The 18,082-nt window shown below is 55.4% G+C and overlaps 2 gene segments (V, D, J or C); both read right to left on the bottom strand.

Moving 5' to 3' along the window:
- The window catches only part of LOC120380446, a 134,935-nt gene that overhangs the window by 58,367 nt on the left and 58,486 nt on the right, over positions 1 to 18,082 (bottom strand).
- Positions 76 to 1,032, bottom strand: LOC120380480. The segment is given in 2 exon segments: positions 76 to 489; positions 944 to 1,032. Coding segments are annotated over 2 exon segments (330 nt in total).

Raw genomic sequence — 18,082 nt, 5'->3', positions numbered from 1 at the left:
CCCCAGGCGGAGCGGGTAGCGCGGCCCTTCCCCGGCTGCCGAGGGGGGGCCGCTTGGTTGTGTGCACCCGCGGGGACAAGCCGAGGAGCGGCCTGTCCTCTGCAGCCGGGGAAGAGCTCCCGCCGCTCTTCCGGTAAGCGGGCACATACACGCCCGTCATTTCGCCGCCCCCTAAATTTCGCCACCCTAGGCACCTGCTTGTTTAGCTGGTGCCTAGAGCCGCCCCTGCCAGCTGCAGATAGGCCGTGCTTATGGAGGTGTCCCTGGTGATGGTGAATCGCCCCTGGAAAGCCTGGGCATAGCCAGTGCCACCACTACTGGGGGCGATATATCCGATCCACTCCAGTCCTTTCCCGGGAGCCTGCCGCACCCAGTTAATGCCGTAGCTGGTAAAGGTGTAGCCGGAGGTTTTACATGTCACCTTCGCAGACTCTCCAGGCTTCTTGATTTCTGCCCCGGACTGAGTCAGCTGGATCTGGGAGCTGACACCTGAAAATGAGTAGCAATAAAGAAGAAAAATATGATTAATTTCTCTCTTTTTTCCCTTCTCTTCCCAGATTTATCTTTCTATTGCTCCCACCACCATAGAATTCTCTGAGCTCCTTGTGTATTTATGAATTTATCCCCACAACACCCTACCACATTGGGATGTGCTGTTATCCCCATTTTACCAATGGGAAACTGAGTCACACAGAGATTCAGCCTGGGATTTTCCAAATGCCTAATGGGATTTTGACACCTAGCTCCCAGTAAAACCAACAGGAATTTAGTACCCAGATCCCTTAGGTAATTTTCATATTAAATGACTGGTTTCAAGTCACATATGAAAGAAAGAGAATTCAAACATAGAAGACTGGGACCCAATAATTCTATCTAAGCCATAAAACCATCCAATGCTCCACCTGCTGTCCGAGCTAGCTGCTTGTACGTTTACGCCACTTACCCGAGAACGCTGCCAAAAGGACAAGGAACCCCAGACATGTCATTTTAATTCTACCCAACCACCTTGTGGGGTGCAACAACCGTAAACTGTCTGGCTGCCCAGCAGATTTCCAGTGAGGATCAATCGCTCTCCTTTATCAGGAAGTTTTTCTGGTTCATTTGCATGTGGTCATTGCTAACAGGGGCGGCTCTACAAATTTGGCCGCCCCAAGCAATCATGCCCGGGAGGCGCCCCCGAGCCGCGGGAGCAGCGGGCATGACTGCGGAGGGTCCGCTGGTCGCGCGGCTCAGCTGGACCTCCCGCAGCTGCGGACGGTTCGCTGGTCCGGCGGCTCCGGTTGAGCGGGCATGCCTGCGGGAGGTCCAGCCGAGCCGCGGGACCAGCGAACCCTCCGCAGTCATGCCTGCGGCAGGTCCGGTCGTCCCGGGGCTCCGGTGGACCTCCCGCAGGCATGAGTGCGGCAGGTCCACCGGCCCAGCCTGCCGCCCCCCTGGGAAAGGGCCGCCCCAGGCGGGAGCTTGCCCCGCTGGGCTCTAGAGCCGCCCCTGATTGCTAAAGCATTTGAATAAACCTCATCTGCACCGACCTTGGCAAATAAATGACCTCAGAGCCCAGAGTGACAGACTGATGGGGCCATTGCAATGGAATTCATGCCCCAGTTCAGGAAAGCAGGAAACACGCTGTTAACAATGGGATTTCGGTGTGAGTTTGGAGATAAACGGGAAGCTGGAATGTGAAGATGCAGGAGATTGGATTACTAGAATGAAATAACCCAGGGAATGAAAAAATATGCACTAACCGAAGCTATGAACACGAGAACTCTTCTGTGGTGAAATGTGCGGGTGAGCTGTGATTTCCAGAACCCCCTAGGAGTGCTGGGTTCTCACTTCCCAATGTTTTCACAGGCTCGGTTTGTGACCCAATCCTGGCTTTGAAGATCCCGGCCTTATGTACCAGAGGAGAAAACCCTCAGGAGTGTTTCCGGGGTCAGTGTTTATGAAATATTTCTCCCCGTTCTCACAGATGACGTTTACTGCCACGGACCTTGCTTTAGCTTTCTTTAATGCTGGAGAGTGTTTTGTGTCTTGTCATCCAGAAAATAGCCGTCCTTTTGTTCTTTGAATGGTGATTTAGATTTTGAATGTGACTCTGGAGATTTCTATTAACCCCTGGAAAATCTCTCTCTAAAAGTCACATATTTTCTATTTCCCTCTCCCTCTGGTTTATGTGTCTGTCACCTCTGTGGTCTGGCAGGCTAGGATCCCAGAGCCATCCTTGTCACAGCAGCAGAGGAAGAAGATTTTATCTGTCTGTGTGGGGGATGGGAATGCAGGGAATGACTGTAGGTGATGGATAGGACCTGAGGCTGTAACCTGAGCCAGGCAGGGGGGAGGGGGAGACAACACCTTTGCCCGGAAGCTGGATAAAGGAGGGGGGCCTGCTGGAGAGGGTTTTTCAGTTTCGGTTTTGGGCTGGGTGGTTGAATGCAGGGAATCCCAAGCTGGGATCTAAGCTCCCTGCACCCCCAGAAGGACTTGATTGAGGGGTCCTGGTTGCAGGGGCGGCTCTAGGCACCAGCAAAACAAGCTGGTGCCTAGGGCGGCCAAATCTAGGGGGCGGCAGGCTGGGCCAGCGGACCTGCCGCAGGCATGACTGCGGAGGGGGCGCTTGTACCGCGGCTCGGCTGGACCTCCCGCAGGCATGACTGCGGCAGCTCAAGCGGAGCCGCGGGATCCGCGAACCGTCCGCAGCCGCGGGGGGTCCAGCCGAGCCACGCGGGACCAGCGGACCCTCTGTAGTCATGCCCGCGGGAGGTCCGCTGCTCCCGCGGCTCCGGGGCGCCTCCCGCGCATGACTGCTTGGGCGGCCAAAACGGTAGAGCCGCCCCTGCCTGGTTGTGCCTACACGCTCTGCTGTATCCTGCGTTCCTGTTGTCCAATAAACCTTTTGTTTTACTGGCTGGCTGAGAATCACTGTGAGTCCCAGGAGGAGGGGTGCAGGGCCGGACTCCCCCACACTCTGTGACAAGGGGATCGGACGAGATGTTCATTTCTCAGTTTAGAACGAGTGACTCCAAGAAGTCCTGTTCAGTTTGCTCTGTATGTACAGACTCGCTCTGGTCTGTCGGAATTAACAGTCAAAGAAACAATTACAAGCACAGCCAACAATGAGAACTTGCCTAGCAGCTGCCCAGGTATGGGAATTTCAAAGCCAATTAATGGAGCTGGAAACTCAAATGGTGCATTTAACTCCCTTAGGGAGCGTGGAAATCTTAGTCAGTGAAAACTTCTCTCTGTGCTGCGCCTGGGAGTCTGTCTGGCTGTGGGTGGATTTCGCCTCATTTTGTCTCTAGCTCAGTAATACAGGGCGGTGTCTTCAATCTGCTCATTTGCAAACAGAGCAGGGTGTTGGGATTCTCCCTGGAGATGGTGAATCCCCTTTGACTGAGTCTGCGTCCTACGTTTCACTTGTATCCTACTAAATGTCAGATAAAATAACCACTGCAGCCAGTTCCCCGGAGCCTGAGGAACCCACTTCATCCAGTAGCTGCTGAAAGTGAACCCAGAGTCTTTGCAGGAGTCTCCTGGTTTTTGAGTCCTTCACCAGCCCTACATCGCATTAGACACCTGCAAACACCCAACATGCAAGTAAAGTACCCAAGGCATCCGTACAATAAATACTTTGTGACTCTGTTTCTGGAAATACTTTGCTGGAAGAAGAACACGCCCGAGGGAGCTAGGACGAAAAGAAGAAGAAATCCAGAGCAGTTGCTCCTGGTAATGGTGATGAATGACGAGAAATAGATTCGGGGCTGCAAAAAGGGGGAGGTAGTTTGGAAAGTGTGTAGGAGCTCAGGCTTCAAACAGAAGCCTGGATTTGCAGGATTTTGTTTGAAACACACAAAGAGGGCTAGATGGGCTTGTGGTTGAAGCCCTGGAGCCAGGGCTGGCCGGCTCACAAACACAGTGAAATAACGACATCCTCTGTTGAATTCACACCTCCCAAAAGTGCAATAAGATTGAAGCAGGACACACTCTGAATTGGGAATGCGGGACACATACCCGGACAGGCACTGAAATCATCAAGCTCTAAAATCAGGTTAGATGTTTGGGTGAAAGTTCATGGTGAGATTTGACTTTCGATAGGACCTGTGTGCACCTAAATCATTTAGCACCATTGGCTCTGTATCTGTTGGGTTCCTGGGACCTGGGCGGGCAGAAGCCCACCCAACGCTAAAGGATCCCCCCCCCCCCAGCCTAAGGGGAGGATCTACAGGACCTCACCATTGGCTCTGTATCTATTGGGTTTCCGGGAAACGGGGTGGGCGAAGCTCGCCCCATGCTAACGGATCCCCCCCCAGCCTAAGGGGAGGTTCTACAGGACCTCACCATTGGCTCTGTATCTATTGGGTTTCCGGGAAACGGGGCGGGCGAAGCTCGCCCCATGCTAACGGATCCCCCCCCAGCGTAAGGGGAGGTTCCACAGGACCTCACCATTGGCTCTGTATCTATTGGGTTTCCGGGAAACGGGGCGGGCGAAGCTCGCCCCATGCTAACGGATCCCCCCCCAGCCTAAGGGGAGGATCCACAGGACCTCACCATTGGCTCTGTAGCAGGGCAGTCACCCCGCTCCGGCCCTGGAAGGGTTAAAAGCCAGCCCTTGGCGAGGGCTGGGGCTGAGTAAAGGCTAGGCTGATTGGGGAAGCAGCCACAGCTGGCCCTGTGAAAGGGCTGTGAACCAGCAGCTGAGCCAGTCTCTCTCTAGCTCTTGGGAGAGAAGGACTTGGCTGCCTGAGAGAAGGGTACTGGAGCTAGAGCAGTGCTGGGGAAAGGCATGAGGAGCTGGGAGCTCCAGCCCCACGAATCCCCAGGCTGCAGGCCTGGTCAAAGGCCAAAACAGGTACTGGGGTTGCAAAGGTGCCGCCCAGGGTTAGGCAGAGGCAGCAGGTCCAACCCGCCTGGCTGATGATGAGTGGCCATGACAGGCTGCCGTCTGCCCCAGTGAGCTGGGACTAGATGGTGACTGGCAGTAGCCACTGAGGCAAGGTGGGGATAGAGGGTGGGGGGTTCCCTGGGAGGGGAGACCCAGATTGTGGGGTACTGTTGGGGGGGCAGAACCCTGAGGTAAAGGGGCACCGGGAGGGACATGGGGCCAGCGGTAGGTGAGACACCGGCCAGCAGGAGGCGCTCTGTATGCTGCAGAGCTAATTCCCAAGATGACCAGCAGGAGGTGCCAGGCCAGGGAGTCCTCACATGGCTACAGGCTCAATGACCTGAACATCCCAGTAAGAGCCTGTCTGCCTCTTTGGGTGCTAGACCCTCCACGGGGAGTTAGGCTGAGGCCTGGCGTTCCCACCTGTAAGACCCTGCCACCCAGGGCAATCCCACCCCCGAGTTAGGCCCCTCCGGCCCCTATGAAACACCTGGGCAGATGTCATGGGCTGAGGGGCCTTTTGAGGCAAGCTGGGCTCTGCCTGGCCCCTGACTCGGCAGCTATTCCTCAGCCGCACGGGGGAGCTGGGAACATAGGAGCTCATTAGTGACCCCAGCTGGGTGTAATGGGGGTTCATTAGTCCAGTTCCTGAGCCCAGCCGTGCTGGGGAGGGAGGCTGAGCATTGCTGTAACAGAGCGGGGAGCTCAGTAGTGGGGAGAGGCCTAGTGGGAGGGGATCCAGGCAGAGTTGCTGGAGGAAGGTTTAGTTAGTGTGGGACAGGCTGTGGCCAGAAAGCAGAGCTATGGCAGTGGGGTGAACTCCTGTGCTGGGGCTCTGTGAGGGAAGGGTTTGTGAGGTTTGAGCTAGAAGCTCATGAAGGGTGGAAGCAGGGCTGCCCGGGGGGGGGGGGGGGGCAAGTGGGGCAATTTGCCCCAGGCCCAGCAGGGCCCCCCCGAGAGTTTTTCGGGGCCCCTGGAGCAGGGTCCTTCACTCACTCCGGGGCCCTGGAAAACTCTCGTGGGCCCTGGGCCCCGAAGCTTCTTCGCTCCCGGTCTTCGCTGGCAGGGGGTCCTTCCGCTGCGGGGTGGAAGGACCCCCGCCCCTGAATTACCGCTGAAGCGGGGCCCGCTGCCAAAGTGCAGCTGGGTCTTCGGCAGTAATTTGGTGGCGGGAGGTTCTTCTGCTCTGGGACCCGCCGCCGAAGTGCCCTGAAGACCTGTGGACACCCCCCCCACGCGAAATTACCGCCGAAGACCCGGCTGCACTTCGGCGGTGGGCCCCGCTTCACCGGTAATTTGGCGGCGGGGAGGTCCCCGCTGCGGGTCTTCGGGGCACTTCGGCGGCGAGTCCCGGAGCAGAAGGACCCCCTGCCGCCGAATTACCACCAAAGCGGGGGGCTCCCCCATTGCTGAAGACCCCAGGCCCCCGGAATCCTCTGGGCGGCCCTGGCTGAAGTCGAACCCGGAGGCTTTGCAGGAGAGGCGGAGAGAGTCTCCGGGCTTTTTCACATCCCCTCCGGACTCCACCAGCTGCACCTGGGACCGGACACCTGCAAATAAACCACGTTATAAATCATCTGAGTACCCATAGCAATAATAAAATCTTCCTCTGCCTCTGCAAGGAGTTGGAGGGAGAAATTAGCTTCCAAAGCCGCTATAATGAGAACAAAGTGGAGCCAAAGCCTCATTTCCCCAGGTGCTGGAGGGGAAGGTTCTCACGGGATTGGCTGGTAACTGCACAGACCCGGGGCTTTCGATTCTGAATCTGGGGGTACGTCTACACTACGGGATTATTCTGAATTTGCATAAACCGGTTTTGTAAAACAGAATTTATAAAATCGGGTGGAGCGCGGCCATACTAAGCACATTAAATCGGTGGTGTGCGTCCATGGTCCGTGGCTAGCGTCGATTTCTGGAGCGTTGCACTGTGGGTAGCTATTCCCTAGCTATCCCATAGTTCCCGCAGCCTCCCCCGCCCCTTGGAACTTCCGGGTTGAGATCCCAGTGCCTGATGGGGCAAAAATCATTGTCGTGGGTGGTTCTGGGTAAATGTCGTCAGTCACTCCTTCGTCTGGGAAAGCAACGGCAGACAAGCATTTCGCGCCTTTTTCCCATGGATTGCCCTGGCAGATGCCATAGCATGGCAATCATGGAGCTTGTTTTGCCGTTTGTGACTCTCACCGTATGTGTACTAGATGCCGCTCACAGAGGCGATTCAGCAGCGCTACACAGAAGCATGCTTTTGCATGACAGCAGAGATGGTTACTAGCCATATTGCACCATCCAAAACCCTTCCATAAATTGGAACTGAGGATGATCATGGCTACCAGTCCTTTTGTACCATTTGCTGCTAGTGCCCCTGGCCGATCAGCCAGGGGCGCAAAAGCCAAGATTGGTTACTAGCCATATTGCATCTTCCATCATTTTGTACCATTAGCTGCTGTCATAAGTGCCCCTGGCCGATCAGCCAGGGGCGCAAAAGCAAAAATTGGGAATGACTCCCTGAGTCAATCCCTCCTTTTTGGTATCTAAAAATAGAATCAGTGCTGCCTAATATAGGCAAGTGTACTAGAGAACCACCGTATCATAGAACCAGAGAGCACAGCTGCTCTGTGTCAGAGCCTGCAGAAATTATGATCTGTATGCTATTCACAGGGGGTGCTCCTGTAACAACCCCACCTGTTGATTCCGTTCTTCCCCCAGCCTTTCTTGGCTACCGTAGCATTGTCCCCCCACTTGTGTGATGAATTAATAAAGAATGCAGGAATAAGACACACTGACTTGTTAGTGAGAAATGAGTGGAAGGCAGCCTCCAGCTGCTATGATAGTCCAGACAGGACATTAAGCAGTGTGTAGGAGAGAAGCCCCCCATCCCACAGCAAGTCCAGGGCAACTGAATCTTTTCTTTACACATGAAGGGTGGGGCTGATGGAGCTCAGCCCCCTGGTGCTATGATGAGGATGGTTACCAGCCATATTGCACCATCCATCCACCTGAAATAATTAGGGCCAATAGGCTGATGACGAGGATGGTTACCAGTCCTTTTTTACCATCAGCTGAGGCTGATGAGGAGGATGGATTTCCATCAGATTGTACCATCCGCTGCCCATGGCGGGGGAAGCAAGGAGGGTGGTGTTGAGTGCTGCACTATCGCGTCTATCTGCAGCATTCAGTAAAGATAGGGTGACATGTAAAAGAGTCAGAGGATTGTTTTACCTTTCGCTTCTGGGGTGGGTGGGGGTGGGTGAGTAGATTGCCAAGCTATGCCCTGACCCGCGGACACTGTGTTTGACCCTAGAAGCATTTGGAGCTCAGCCAAGAATGCAAATACTTTTCGGAGGCTGCAGGAACTGTGGGATAGCTTCAGTCCTCCAGTCCATGAGCATCCATTTGATTCTTTGGCTTTCCGTTACGCTTGTCATGCTGCAGTGCGCTGAGTCCCTGCTATGGCGTCTGTCTGGAGATTTTTAAAAAAGGATTCTGAATTTCATCTTCTGTAACGGAGCGCTGATAGAACAGATTTGCCTGCCCTTACAGCGATCACATCCGCATGGTCCATGCGGGAGCTCTTTTTTTATTTTGATTTCGGACTGCATCGCCACCCGTGCTGATCGGAGCTCCACGCTGGGCAAACAGGAAATATTCAAAAGTTCGCGGGGCTTTTCCTGTTTACCTGACCACTGCATCCAAGTTCAGATTGCGGTCCAGAGCGGTCACTGGTGCACTGTGGGATAGCTCCCGGAGGCCAATACCGTCGATCAGCGTCCACACTAACCCTAATCCGATATGTTAATACCGATACTAGCGTTACTCCTCTCGTTAGGGAGGAGTACAGAAACCGGTTTAAAGAGCCATTAAAATCGATATAAGGTGCCTCCTAGTGTGGACGGTTTTGGCGTTAAATCGGTTTTACGCTCCTAAAACCGATTTAAACGCCTAGTGTAGACCAGGCTTAGGTGTAGCCTGGCCAGAGAGAGGCACAGATTTAAACAGGAAACGGACACCCTTATTTGCATATCCACTTCCTTATAAGAAACAGCAACTCCTTCCCTGAGCGGTCACAGTGTCTGGGGCTGGGGATCCAAGACAAGGAGGAAGACCCGTAACTAGAGAAATAAGGATAGATAGATAGATAGATACAGGGTGTGTGGGGGGATAGATAGATAGATAGATACATAGGCGCTAGTGTCATAATCTAGTGTCCAGCTAGTGTCTTAACAAAGTCCCAGGGACCAGGCGATTCTGGTGCTTCTGTTGTGCCTGTTGCTAGTGTGTTGCTGGATAAAGATATGACAATTCTGTTAAACCAGGTTGATATCATGACCAGGGCACAGGAGAGCATGGAGGTGATTTGACTGTTTTACCCACTGACAGTGTGGAAACTTTTAACACGAAGGAAATAATTCCAAAGCTTGTGTGTGTTGAGCTTGGTAACTCGCCTCTTGCCAGCAAGAAGGGCGGCAAAAGGAAAGAGAGGCCTCTAACCTTTTAACTATGGAGTCTAGCAGCGTGCCTGGAAGGGGGTTGTATAGAACCCTCTGGATGGGCCATAGGTGATTCTGGCTTTAAGGGACACTCAGAGGGAGTTGGTTGTGGCTCAGCAGAGCGATGCGTCTGTGGAGCAAGATAAAGGGGAATTGTTACTTATAGAATCTCTTAAGGCGAAGAATCCTCATGGTAGTTTTGCAGCAGTTTGTGAGGTGTGAACGTGATTTGATTAATGGAGAGCAGAGATTTCAAAAGGTCTCTCACCTCCCATATGGCACTTTGGGGGGAACGGTCCGTGGTAGCGGTCGCTATCCCAGCCCGGCGGCGCTGTCCCAGCCCGGCGTCGACATCTGAGTCCATTTTCCCCACATCTTGACCACAAGGGAGTGACAAATTGCTGGGGCGTTATGAAAACCCTGGGGGACCCTTGTAAAACACAACTGTTGTCCCCTGGAAGTGAAGCCAAATTTGTGCCAGGACTCGGGGCGCGAGGGAATGGCAGAGCAGGCATTTGCTAAGTCTGTTACTGAGAACCACTGTGCTCCTGCTGCTACTGCAGCAGCCACTTCTTGGTACTTGGCCACTCCCGGGGCAGAGGCAGGGGGTTACCGCGTTTAATGCTCTAAAATCCACTGTCATTCGCCAGGTTTTCCCAGCCCCTTTTCGCACAGGCCACATCGGGGCATTATTAGTACTCGCTATTTGCACAGTAACACCCTGTTCCAACAAGCTTTCAATGGTAGAATTTATCCCTTCCTCTGCTTCTAACGCAGGGGTCAGCAACCTATGGCGCGCGAGCCGATTTTGAATGGCACGCGGCTGCCTGCTGGGACCCCGCCTGCCATTGAAAATCCTGCCCACGCGGCAAGCTGCCGGGTCCGCGCGTCCCGGCCAGAGCGTCCGGCCGCGCGCACAAGCCGCCGGCCCCTCCCGCCTTCCCGCGCGCAGCGCTCTGAGGGGCGGGGCGGGGCTGCGCGCGCGCGGCGGCAAAGCTCCAGAGGAGCGGGGCCCGGGGAGCCTCGTGGGAATGGGGGGCCGGCGGGGTGGGGGCAGGGAGCAGGGTGGGTGGGATCCTGGGGGTGGTTAGGGGCGGGGTCTCTGGAGGGCAGTCAGGGAGCAGGGGGTTGGATGGGGCATGGGAGTCCCAGGGTCTGTTAGGGGTGGGGGTGGATAGGGGTCAGGGCAGTCAGGGGACAGGGAGAAAGAAGGGTCCTGGGGGCAGTTAGGGTGGGGTCTCTGGAGGGGTGGTCAGGAACAAGGAGCTGGGGGGGGTTGGATGAGTTGGGAGTTCTGGGGGGGCTGTCAGGAGGCAGGGGTGTGGAGAGGGCTTGGGGCAGGCAGGGAGCGGGGTGGGGGGGTTGGATGGGTCCAGAGTTCTGGGGGTCCTGTCAGGGGGCAGGGAGCGGTTAGATAGGCATGGGAGTCCAGGGGATCTGTCTGGGGGCGGAGTGTGGATAAGGGTCGGGGCAGGCAGGGGACAGGTAGGCGGTAGGGTCCTAGGGGGGCAGTCAGGGGAGAAGGGGCAGAGAGGCTTAGATAGGGGGTGGGGTCCAGGAGGGGGTAGTCGGGACAAGGAGCGGAGGGGCGTTCTGGGGGGGCAGTCACCCAGCCCTCTGCCCTGAGCCCTGCACCCCCACACAACCCCAGGCCCCTGCCTGAGCCCTGTACCACCCAGCCCTCTGTTGACTCCTGCACCCCCCCCCCACATGACCCCAGCCCTGACTCTGGCACCCCCACACATACCCAGGCCCCCTGCCCTGACACCTGCACCCTCCCTCACACCTGCACCCCCCTCACATGCCCCCAGCCCTCTGCCCTGACTCTTGCACCCCCCACATCCACAGCCCCCTGCACATCCCCACCCCCACCCTGAGCACCAAACGGGAGCTCCCGCACCCCCACTCACATTCCCACCTGCACCCCTCACACCAAATGGGAGCTGCCCAGGTAAGTGCCCCACACCCAAACCTCCTGCCCCAACCCTGAGCCCCCTCCCTCATTCTAGCTCCTGGCCAGACCCTTCACCCCCAGCCCTGTGCTCGGTCCTCTCCCACCCTCAGCTCAGTGCAGAGAAAGGAAGAGAATGGTCCAGAACCAGGGGGAAGGTAGGTACCCACTGTATGTGGGCAGGGCCGGGACCCCAGACTGGCAGTGGGGTGAATGGGTCCAGAAGCCAGGATCCCGGCTGGCAGGAGCTGGCGGATGGAACCCCTGAGCGGCAGTGGGCTGTGCCGCTCAGCCACTGCCGGTCTGGGATCCCGGCCGCTGGCCCCGCACAGCCCGCTTCCCGTCTGGGATTCTGGCTGCCAGACACTTCCCAGCTGGGGTCCCGGCCACTGGCCCCACTCAGCCCACTGCCAGCCTAGGTGAACAGAACCCGAGACCAGCAGCAGGCTGAGGGGGCGGGGGGCGTAAGATCAACATTTTAATTTAATTTTAAATGAAGCTTCTTAAATATTTTGAAAACCTTGTTTATTTTACAATACAACAGTAGTTTAGTTATATAATATATAGACTTGTAGAGAGAGACCAACATTAAAATGTATGACCGGCACACGAAACCTTAAATTAGAGTGAATAAATGAAGACTCGGCACACCGCTTCTGAAAGGTTGGTGACCCCTGTTCAAAAGGATACTTGTACTGGCGCTGTGGAGGTGGGACAGGGGTGGGGGGTGGATAGGGGTGTGACGTTATGTGGATTCTATTTGATGACAGTGTTTTTAAAGAGACACTCATCTTTAAATCTAGTGGGTCTTGTGGTGCAAGGTCTTGGGGTCCAGTCCGTGTAAATCCGGAGTAACTCGAGTCTAGCGGAAGCAGCTGCGGTGACTTTATACCAGCGGAGGATTTGGCCCCAGAGGCAATTCGCTCCATCCGTTGGGTCTGATGCGAACCCCAATGCGCTTGTCCCGTTTACACTGACAGACGCTGTCCTGTGAGTCTGACACCGAGACGGGTCCCGGGAGAGCAAATGTGCCAGGGCTCTCAGGGGAGAGCGACTCAGAACAGGACTCACTCCGGATTGGGGTTCACAGATGAAGCGAGGGATCTCTGCACCCAGCGGGGCTCTGGGCAGGAAGGGGAGACACATTACCCGGGAACGGAAGGGTTAAAACTGCCGGGAGGTTTGTGTTACATTCACCCGGGTGCCGGGTCTCCTGCCCCAGCCCGGAGCGGTGTGTGTGTCACTGCTGCCCCCGCGCGGCTGCCGGGAGAAGCGCGATTCCGCAGCCTGGGTTTTTGTATGATCACAAACCGGTTTCGTGTCACTGTGTCTCGCACAGTAATAGCGGGCGGTGTCCTCGGGCTTCAGGCCGGTCATTTGCAGATACAGCTCACTCTTGGGACTATCCCTGGAGATGGTGAATCGGCCTTTGACGGAATCAAGGTAGTATATATCACCCCCACTGCTGCTAATATAAGCGACCCATTCTAGCCCCTTGCCAGGAGCCTGCCGGACCCAGCTCATCCCGTAGCTGCTGAAGGTGAACCCGGAGGCTTTGCAGGAGAGGCGGAGAGAGTCTCCGGGCTTTTTCACATCCCCTCCGGACTCCACCAGCTGCACCTGGGACCGGACACCTGAGAATAAAGACAGGCCATTAATATCGGTATAAAAACAGCGGTAACACAATATTATTGACACTGTCCGTTATTCAGAGGAGGAAAATACCTTCCAAAGCCGCTACAGCGAAAATGAACAGGAGCAAAAATCCCATTTTCCCGGGTGCTGGAGGGGAAAGTTCTCAGGGACTGGCTGGTCACTGCACAGACCCAGGGGCTGCGGATTGTGTCTCCGGGTGCAGCCTGGGCAGAGGGAGACAGATTTAAACAGGAAACTGTCTCCCTATTTGCATGTCTCCGCTTTATAAGAGACACACACTCCTGCTGCCAGTGATCTGAGTGACTCGCCCCAGGGCTCCGGGTTCAGGAGTCAGACGGTCCCCTCCTGAGTGTTTGTGCAGCGCCGGGCACAGGGCGCTGGGATCCTCATTAGACTTTCGGACCCCTATTAATTTCATCTGGTGACCCCTGGTTTGTGTATTTGGGGAAAGGCCCAGGGTAAATAACTGCTTCACTGCTTGAACCCACGCGGCTGCGGCTTCTCAGTGCCAGAGCTTCAGGGTGTGGGGATTGAGGGGTTTTCAGCAGGGGAGGGGAATAGCCGCATTTGCACCTTCCCCTTTTCCTAAGGGACTGGGGGATTCAACTGCGAGTGGGGTCCAGATCCCAGCCCCGAGCTCCCGGGGGAGAGTGACGTAGTGACTGTGACTTTAACACAGCGCCTGATACTTGATCAAACCCAGGTAAATTCACATATCATCCCTAGCACCGGACACAGCCGATCCATGTGTAAGGCGAGAGAACAAAGGAAAATCCATTTGCTGTTATGCTGTTGAAATAAGCTATTTCCTGTGACGTGTGAGCGCAGCCGGGGCAGTTAGGCACTCTGTGCCCAGGGACAGGAATGGCCTTTGGACACGTGTTTGTGTTTCTTCCCAAACTCCCCCTTTCGCTGGGAAGCAGAGACGTGGGGAATAACACTGGTGTCCGTTCGAGCCCCTTCTTCTCGGCTCGGGGACCTGTTTGCGCAATGGCGCCGCTTTTCTGTCTCTCTGGGGTTGGTCCCGATGGCTCCGGTTGAAGATGTCGGTTGTTTGTGCCCTGGGAAGACTCATCAATCGCCTTATTCTTGCTGTGTCTCTGCTCACCCGGCGCACATGGAATTCTCCCCCCGCTCTGCACATTGGCTGATGTCAGCACTAGTGTGGGGACCCCAAACTGCCCCAATCAAAGGTGTACGAGGCGCCGCAGGAGTGTGCGTGAAAACAGGCCCATATCCCCCCACCCGGCACAGGCCTAAGTGTGGACAGAAGGGGGGAGGCTGCGGCAGGGGAATCAGGATTGTGCCCTTCTAAACTGCTGCGTGGGGTGCAGAGATTCCTCTGGCTGGCGGGACACAGTACAGGCAGGGGCCCTTGTGTAAGGCCCTCCACACGGGGTGAATTTCACCCACGGAGAATTATCCACGGGCTGAGGGGGGAGGTCACCTCTAGATTAGTGACCCCCCGTCCAGTCAATCATCTTCATTCGGGGCTCTGCACTGCCACGGACCTTCCCTCGGGGCTCAGCTTCTCCCTTCACTGGGAGACGGAGGGAGCCTGCCTCGCACTGGAGACTGGCTGAGCAGAAAGCCCTGGCGAGTCAGTGGGGGCATCGCAGAGTGAGGGCGGATGCACCTGCTCCTTCTTCGCTAAAGTAGCTACTGAGCATCGGCTCCCTGCGCTCCCCGGGCAGATGGAGTCAGCAGAGCCTCTCTCTCCCCTGGCAGTTGTGTGAGATCCCGTCAAGGGGAGATACTTGGTGCGTCTCTCTCTTCTCATTGATGTGGAGCGAAAGCGCCACCCCCAGGAAATCCCTTCCCCGGTCTCTGCAGGGCAGGTTTTTGGCTGATCCCAGACTGACTTCCCCTCACCGTGTCCCTCGCAGCACAGTAATACACGGCGGTGTCCTCGGGCTTCAGGCCGGGCATTTGCAGGTAGAAGTTGGCGCTGTCCTTGGAGGCTGTGAATCGCCCCTTGATGGTGGGAGAATAATACTCGCTCTGCCCTGGTTTCCAGTAGCTGACCAGCCACTCCAGCCCCTTTCCCGGCTCCTGTCTGACCCAAGCCATATAATCGCCGGAGATAGCGAACCCGCTCACGGCGCATTTCAGCCGAGCGGATTCTCCGGGCTTCTTCAGTTCTGGACCGGACTGGGTCAGAACAACCTGTGACCGGGCCCCTGTGGGAAATGGGGAGAAAAGCGACCAATGAGGGAACCGGTCACATGAAACCCGATTCCCCGTCAGTTAACAGGAGACGAATATCAATAAAAACAGGTTACAAAATACGTTTTTAGATCATTGCAGAAAACCAGGAACATTCGCCCCCCTCCCCAGTGCATCTATGGGGAGAAAATACCTTCCAGAGCCGCCGCAAGGAAAAGTAAATGGAGCCAAAGTCTCATTTTCCCTGGTGCTGGAGGGGAAAGTCCTCAGTGGAGTGGCTGGTAACTGCACAGACCCAGGGGCTGCGGATTGTCTGTCCGGGGGCTGCTGGGACAGAGAGAGATTTAAACAGGAGACAGTCACCTATTTGCATATCCCTGTCCTTGTAAGAGACAAACTCCTTCCCGAGCCGCCTCGTTTTCTTTTCTGGGGTTCAGAGAAAATGGGCAAGTCTTTTGTTCCTGCTCTGGGCCTGACCCAAAGCTCAGCGAACTCAGTGGGAATCTGTCCTTTGACTGTGTTAATTGGATGTGACACTCTGCTAACGGTAATACTCGAAATACCCAGAGTCGTATTTTCCAGCGTCTGTTTTAGGTACCTCTGGGCGCCCCCTCACCACAGCATCTCCGCGCCTCGCGGATTCAGTGTATTTAACCTCCCCACACTCCGGTGATGTAGAGACGTGCAATCGTGTTACAGCGGGGACCCAGGCTCAGTGCGGGAGATTTTGAAAGGTCTTTGGGTGCCCTCACATGAAGGAAGGCACCTTGTGGGGTCTACAGAAGTGACCAGGCCTCTAACGCCTCTTGATTTCAATGGAATTTAGGGGAAACTTTAGGAGCCTTCATAGTGTCATTCGGGGTCAATGTCCTTCTCTGGGAACCTAATTCACTTTTCACTCTGTCTTTGTGTGACTTGCCGAAGCTCCCAGAGGCAGGACATACCTACAATAATAACATGGTTCCCACGGAACAGGCGGACCTTAATTTGGGCTTCAGCTCCGATTGATTGGATGACAGAGGGGTTGGATCTGAGGGAACCTCAGGGTGTAGTTTTGTGGCTGCTTTTCTTTTGAAAACTGTTACCCGCCATTTTTCTCACAGATTTCAGGGGGATTGACGGGGTCAAAGTGCAAACGCCGTTTGTGTGTGTAACGGAGCAGGGTAGGTAGGTAACCCACCGCCCCTTGTCAGTCTTGTCCCCAAGGCCGTGCTGTGCAGCATTCCTCAGTGCTGCCCCCTCGTGGTACGTGGGAGAAAGGGCTCTGTAGCCCACCCCTCCCTGTTTTCCCTTTCTGGATTATTATTCATATTACATCCAGAAAATGAATATTCTGATGGGTTTACTTATTTATTAATTTAACCCTGGATTTTTTTTTCTCCTAGGACAATGGTCCTTGTGCCAGAGCCACATTTGGTAGAAAAAAACATTCAACTGGAAAACAAACAAACAAACCCACACGGTGGGGTCTGGTGAGAGCTCGGTGTCTTTCTGCTGGGATGTGTCACTGACATTGGTGACATGAAGTGCAATCCCAGCGTGGGTTATTAATTAGAAGGGGCGGCTCCAGGCCCCAGCATGCCAAACGCGTGCTTGGGGCAGCACGGGGGGCGCTCTGCCGGTCGCCGGTAGGGCGGCAGGCGGCTCCGGTGGACCTCCCGTAGGCGTGTCTGTGGAGGGTCCGCTGGTCCCGGCTTAGGTGGAGCATCTGCAGGCACATCTGCGGGAGGTCCACCAAAGCCGCAGGACCGGCGACGGGCAGAGCGCCCCCGCCGTGTGCCGCCCACTGCTTGGGGCGGCGAAATGGCTAGAGCCGCCCTGTTAATTAGGGTGATAGAACCATGGCCTGTGTTATGCAGGAGCAAGGACTAGGTTATCACACTGCTCCCTGGAGGTTTATGAATTTGTGAACATCTGGGAGACTTTTGTGTGCGCTCAGAATTTGTCAGGCAGAGGAAAGAAAGAGGAAGGGCCCCAAATCAGAATTTCCCTGCCATGACTTCAGGGCCCGATTGGTCTCAGTGTGTAGGGGAGGGAGGAGCTTCAGCCCTGGAGCCACCCCGTCCCTCCCCATAGTGGGGCTGTGGTACGGCGGGTCAATGCCAGGGATGGGGTCGGGTCACAGGGTTCCATTGGGCTCAGACACCCCTGCAGACTGTAATGTCGGTTCTCTCAGCCTGGGATAGTGGGAGGTGGAGGAGGGAGAGGAAAGGCGGGAGGGGCAGAGTGAGGGGCCCAGAGTGTGTTGGGGGAAAGGGGAAATGCACCATCTCGGGTTACTGCAGTGCAATACCCCGGGGACATGGGGAAATGCAGTGACTGAAGCTATGAACACGAGCACTCTGCTTCGGTGAAATGTGCAGGGGAGCTGTGATTTCCAAGCCCCTAGGAGTGCTGGGTTCTCACTTCCCAACTATTTCACAAGTCTGGTTTGTGACCAAACTCTGGCTTTGAAAATCCCGGTCTTATGTACGGGAGTGGGAGGAGAAAATCCCCTCAGTGTTCCCGGGGTCCCTTGTTATGAAATATTTCCCCCCAGTCTCACACAGAACATTTTCCTGCCACCACGTGGCTACAGACCTTCCTTCAGCTTTAGTTCATTCTGAGAGTGTTTTGTCTCTTGGCAGCCTAAAATATGTCCCTCGATTTCACAAGTGACTCCTGGGATTTCTATTAACCCCTGGCAAATCTCTCTCTAAAAGTCACATCTTTTCTCTTTCCCTCTCCCCCCGGTTTATGTGTCTGTCACCTCTGTGATCTGGCAGGCTAGGATCCCAGAGCCATCCTTGTCACAGCAGCAGGGGAAGAAGGTTTTATCGGAACCCGCCGAAGAGGTGCGGTGCGGGGGATCGGACGAGATGTTCATTTCTTGCTTTGGAACGTGGGACTCCAAGAAGCCCTGTTCAGTTTGCTCTGTATGGACAGACTCGCTCTGGTCTGTCTGAATTA

The sequence above is a fragment of the Mauremys reevesii genome, linkage group 13 (assembly GCF_016161935.1).
Source record: "Mauremys reevesii isolate NIE-2019 linkage group 13, ASM1616193v1, whole genome shotgun sequence".
Taxonomy (NCBI): Eukaryota; Metazoa; Chordata; order Testudines; family Geoemydidae; genus Mauremys; species Mauremys reevesii.
This window is presented reverse-complemented; position numbering and strand designations above follow the sequence as displayed.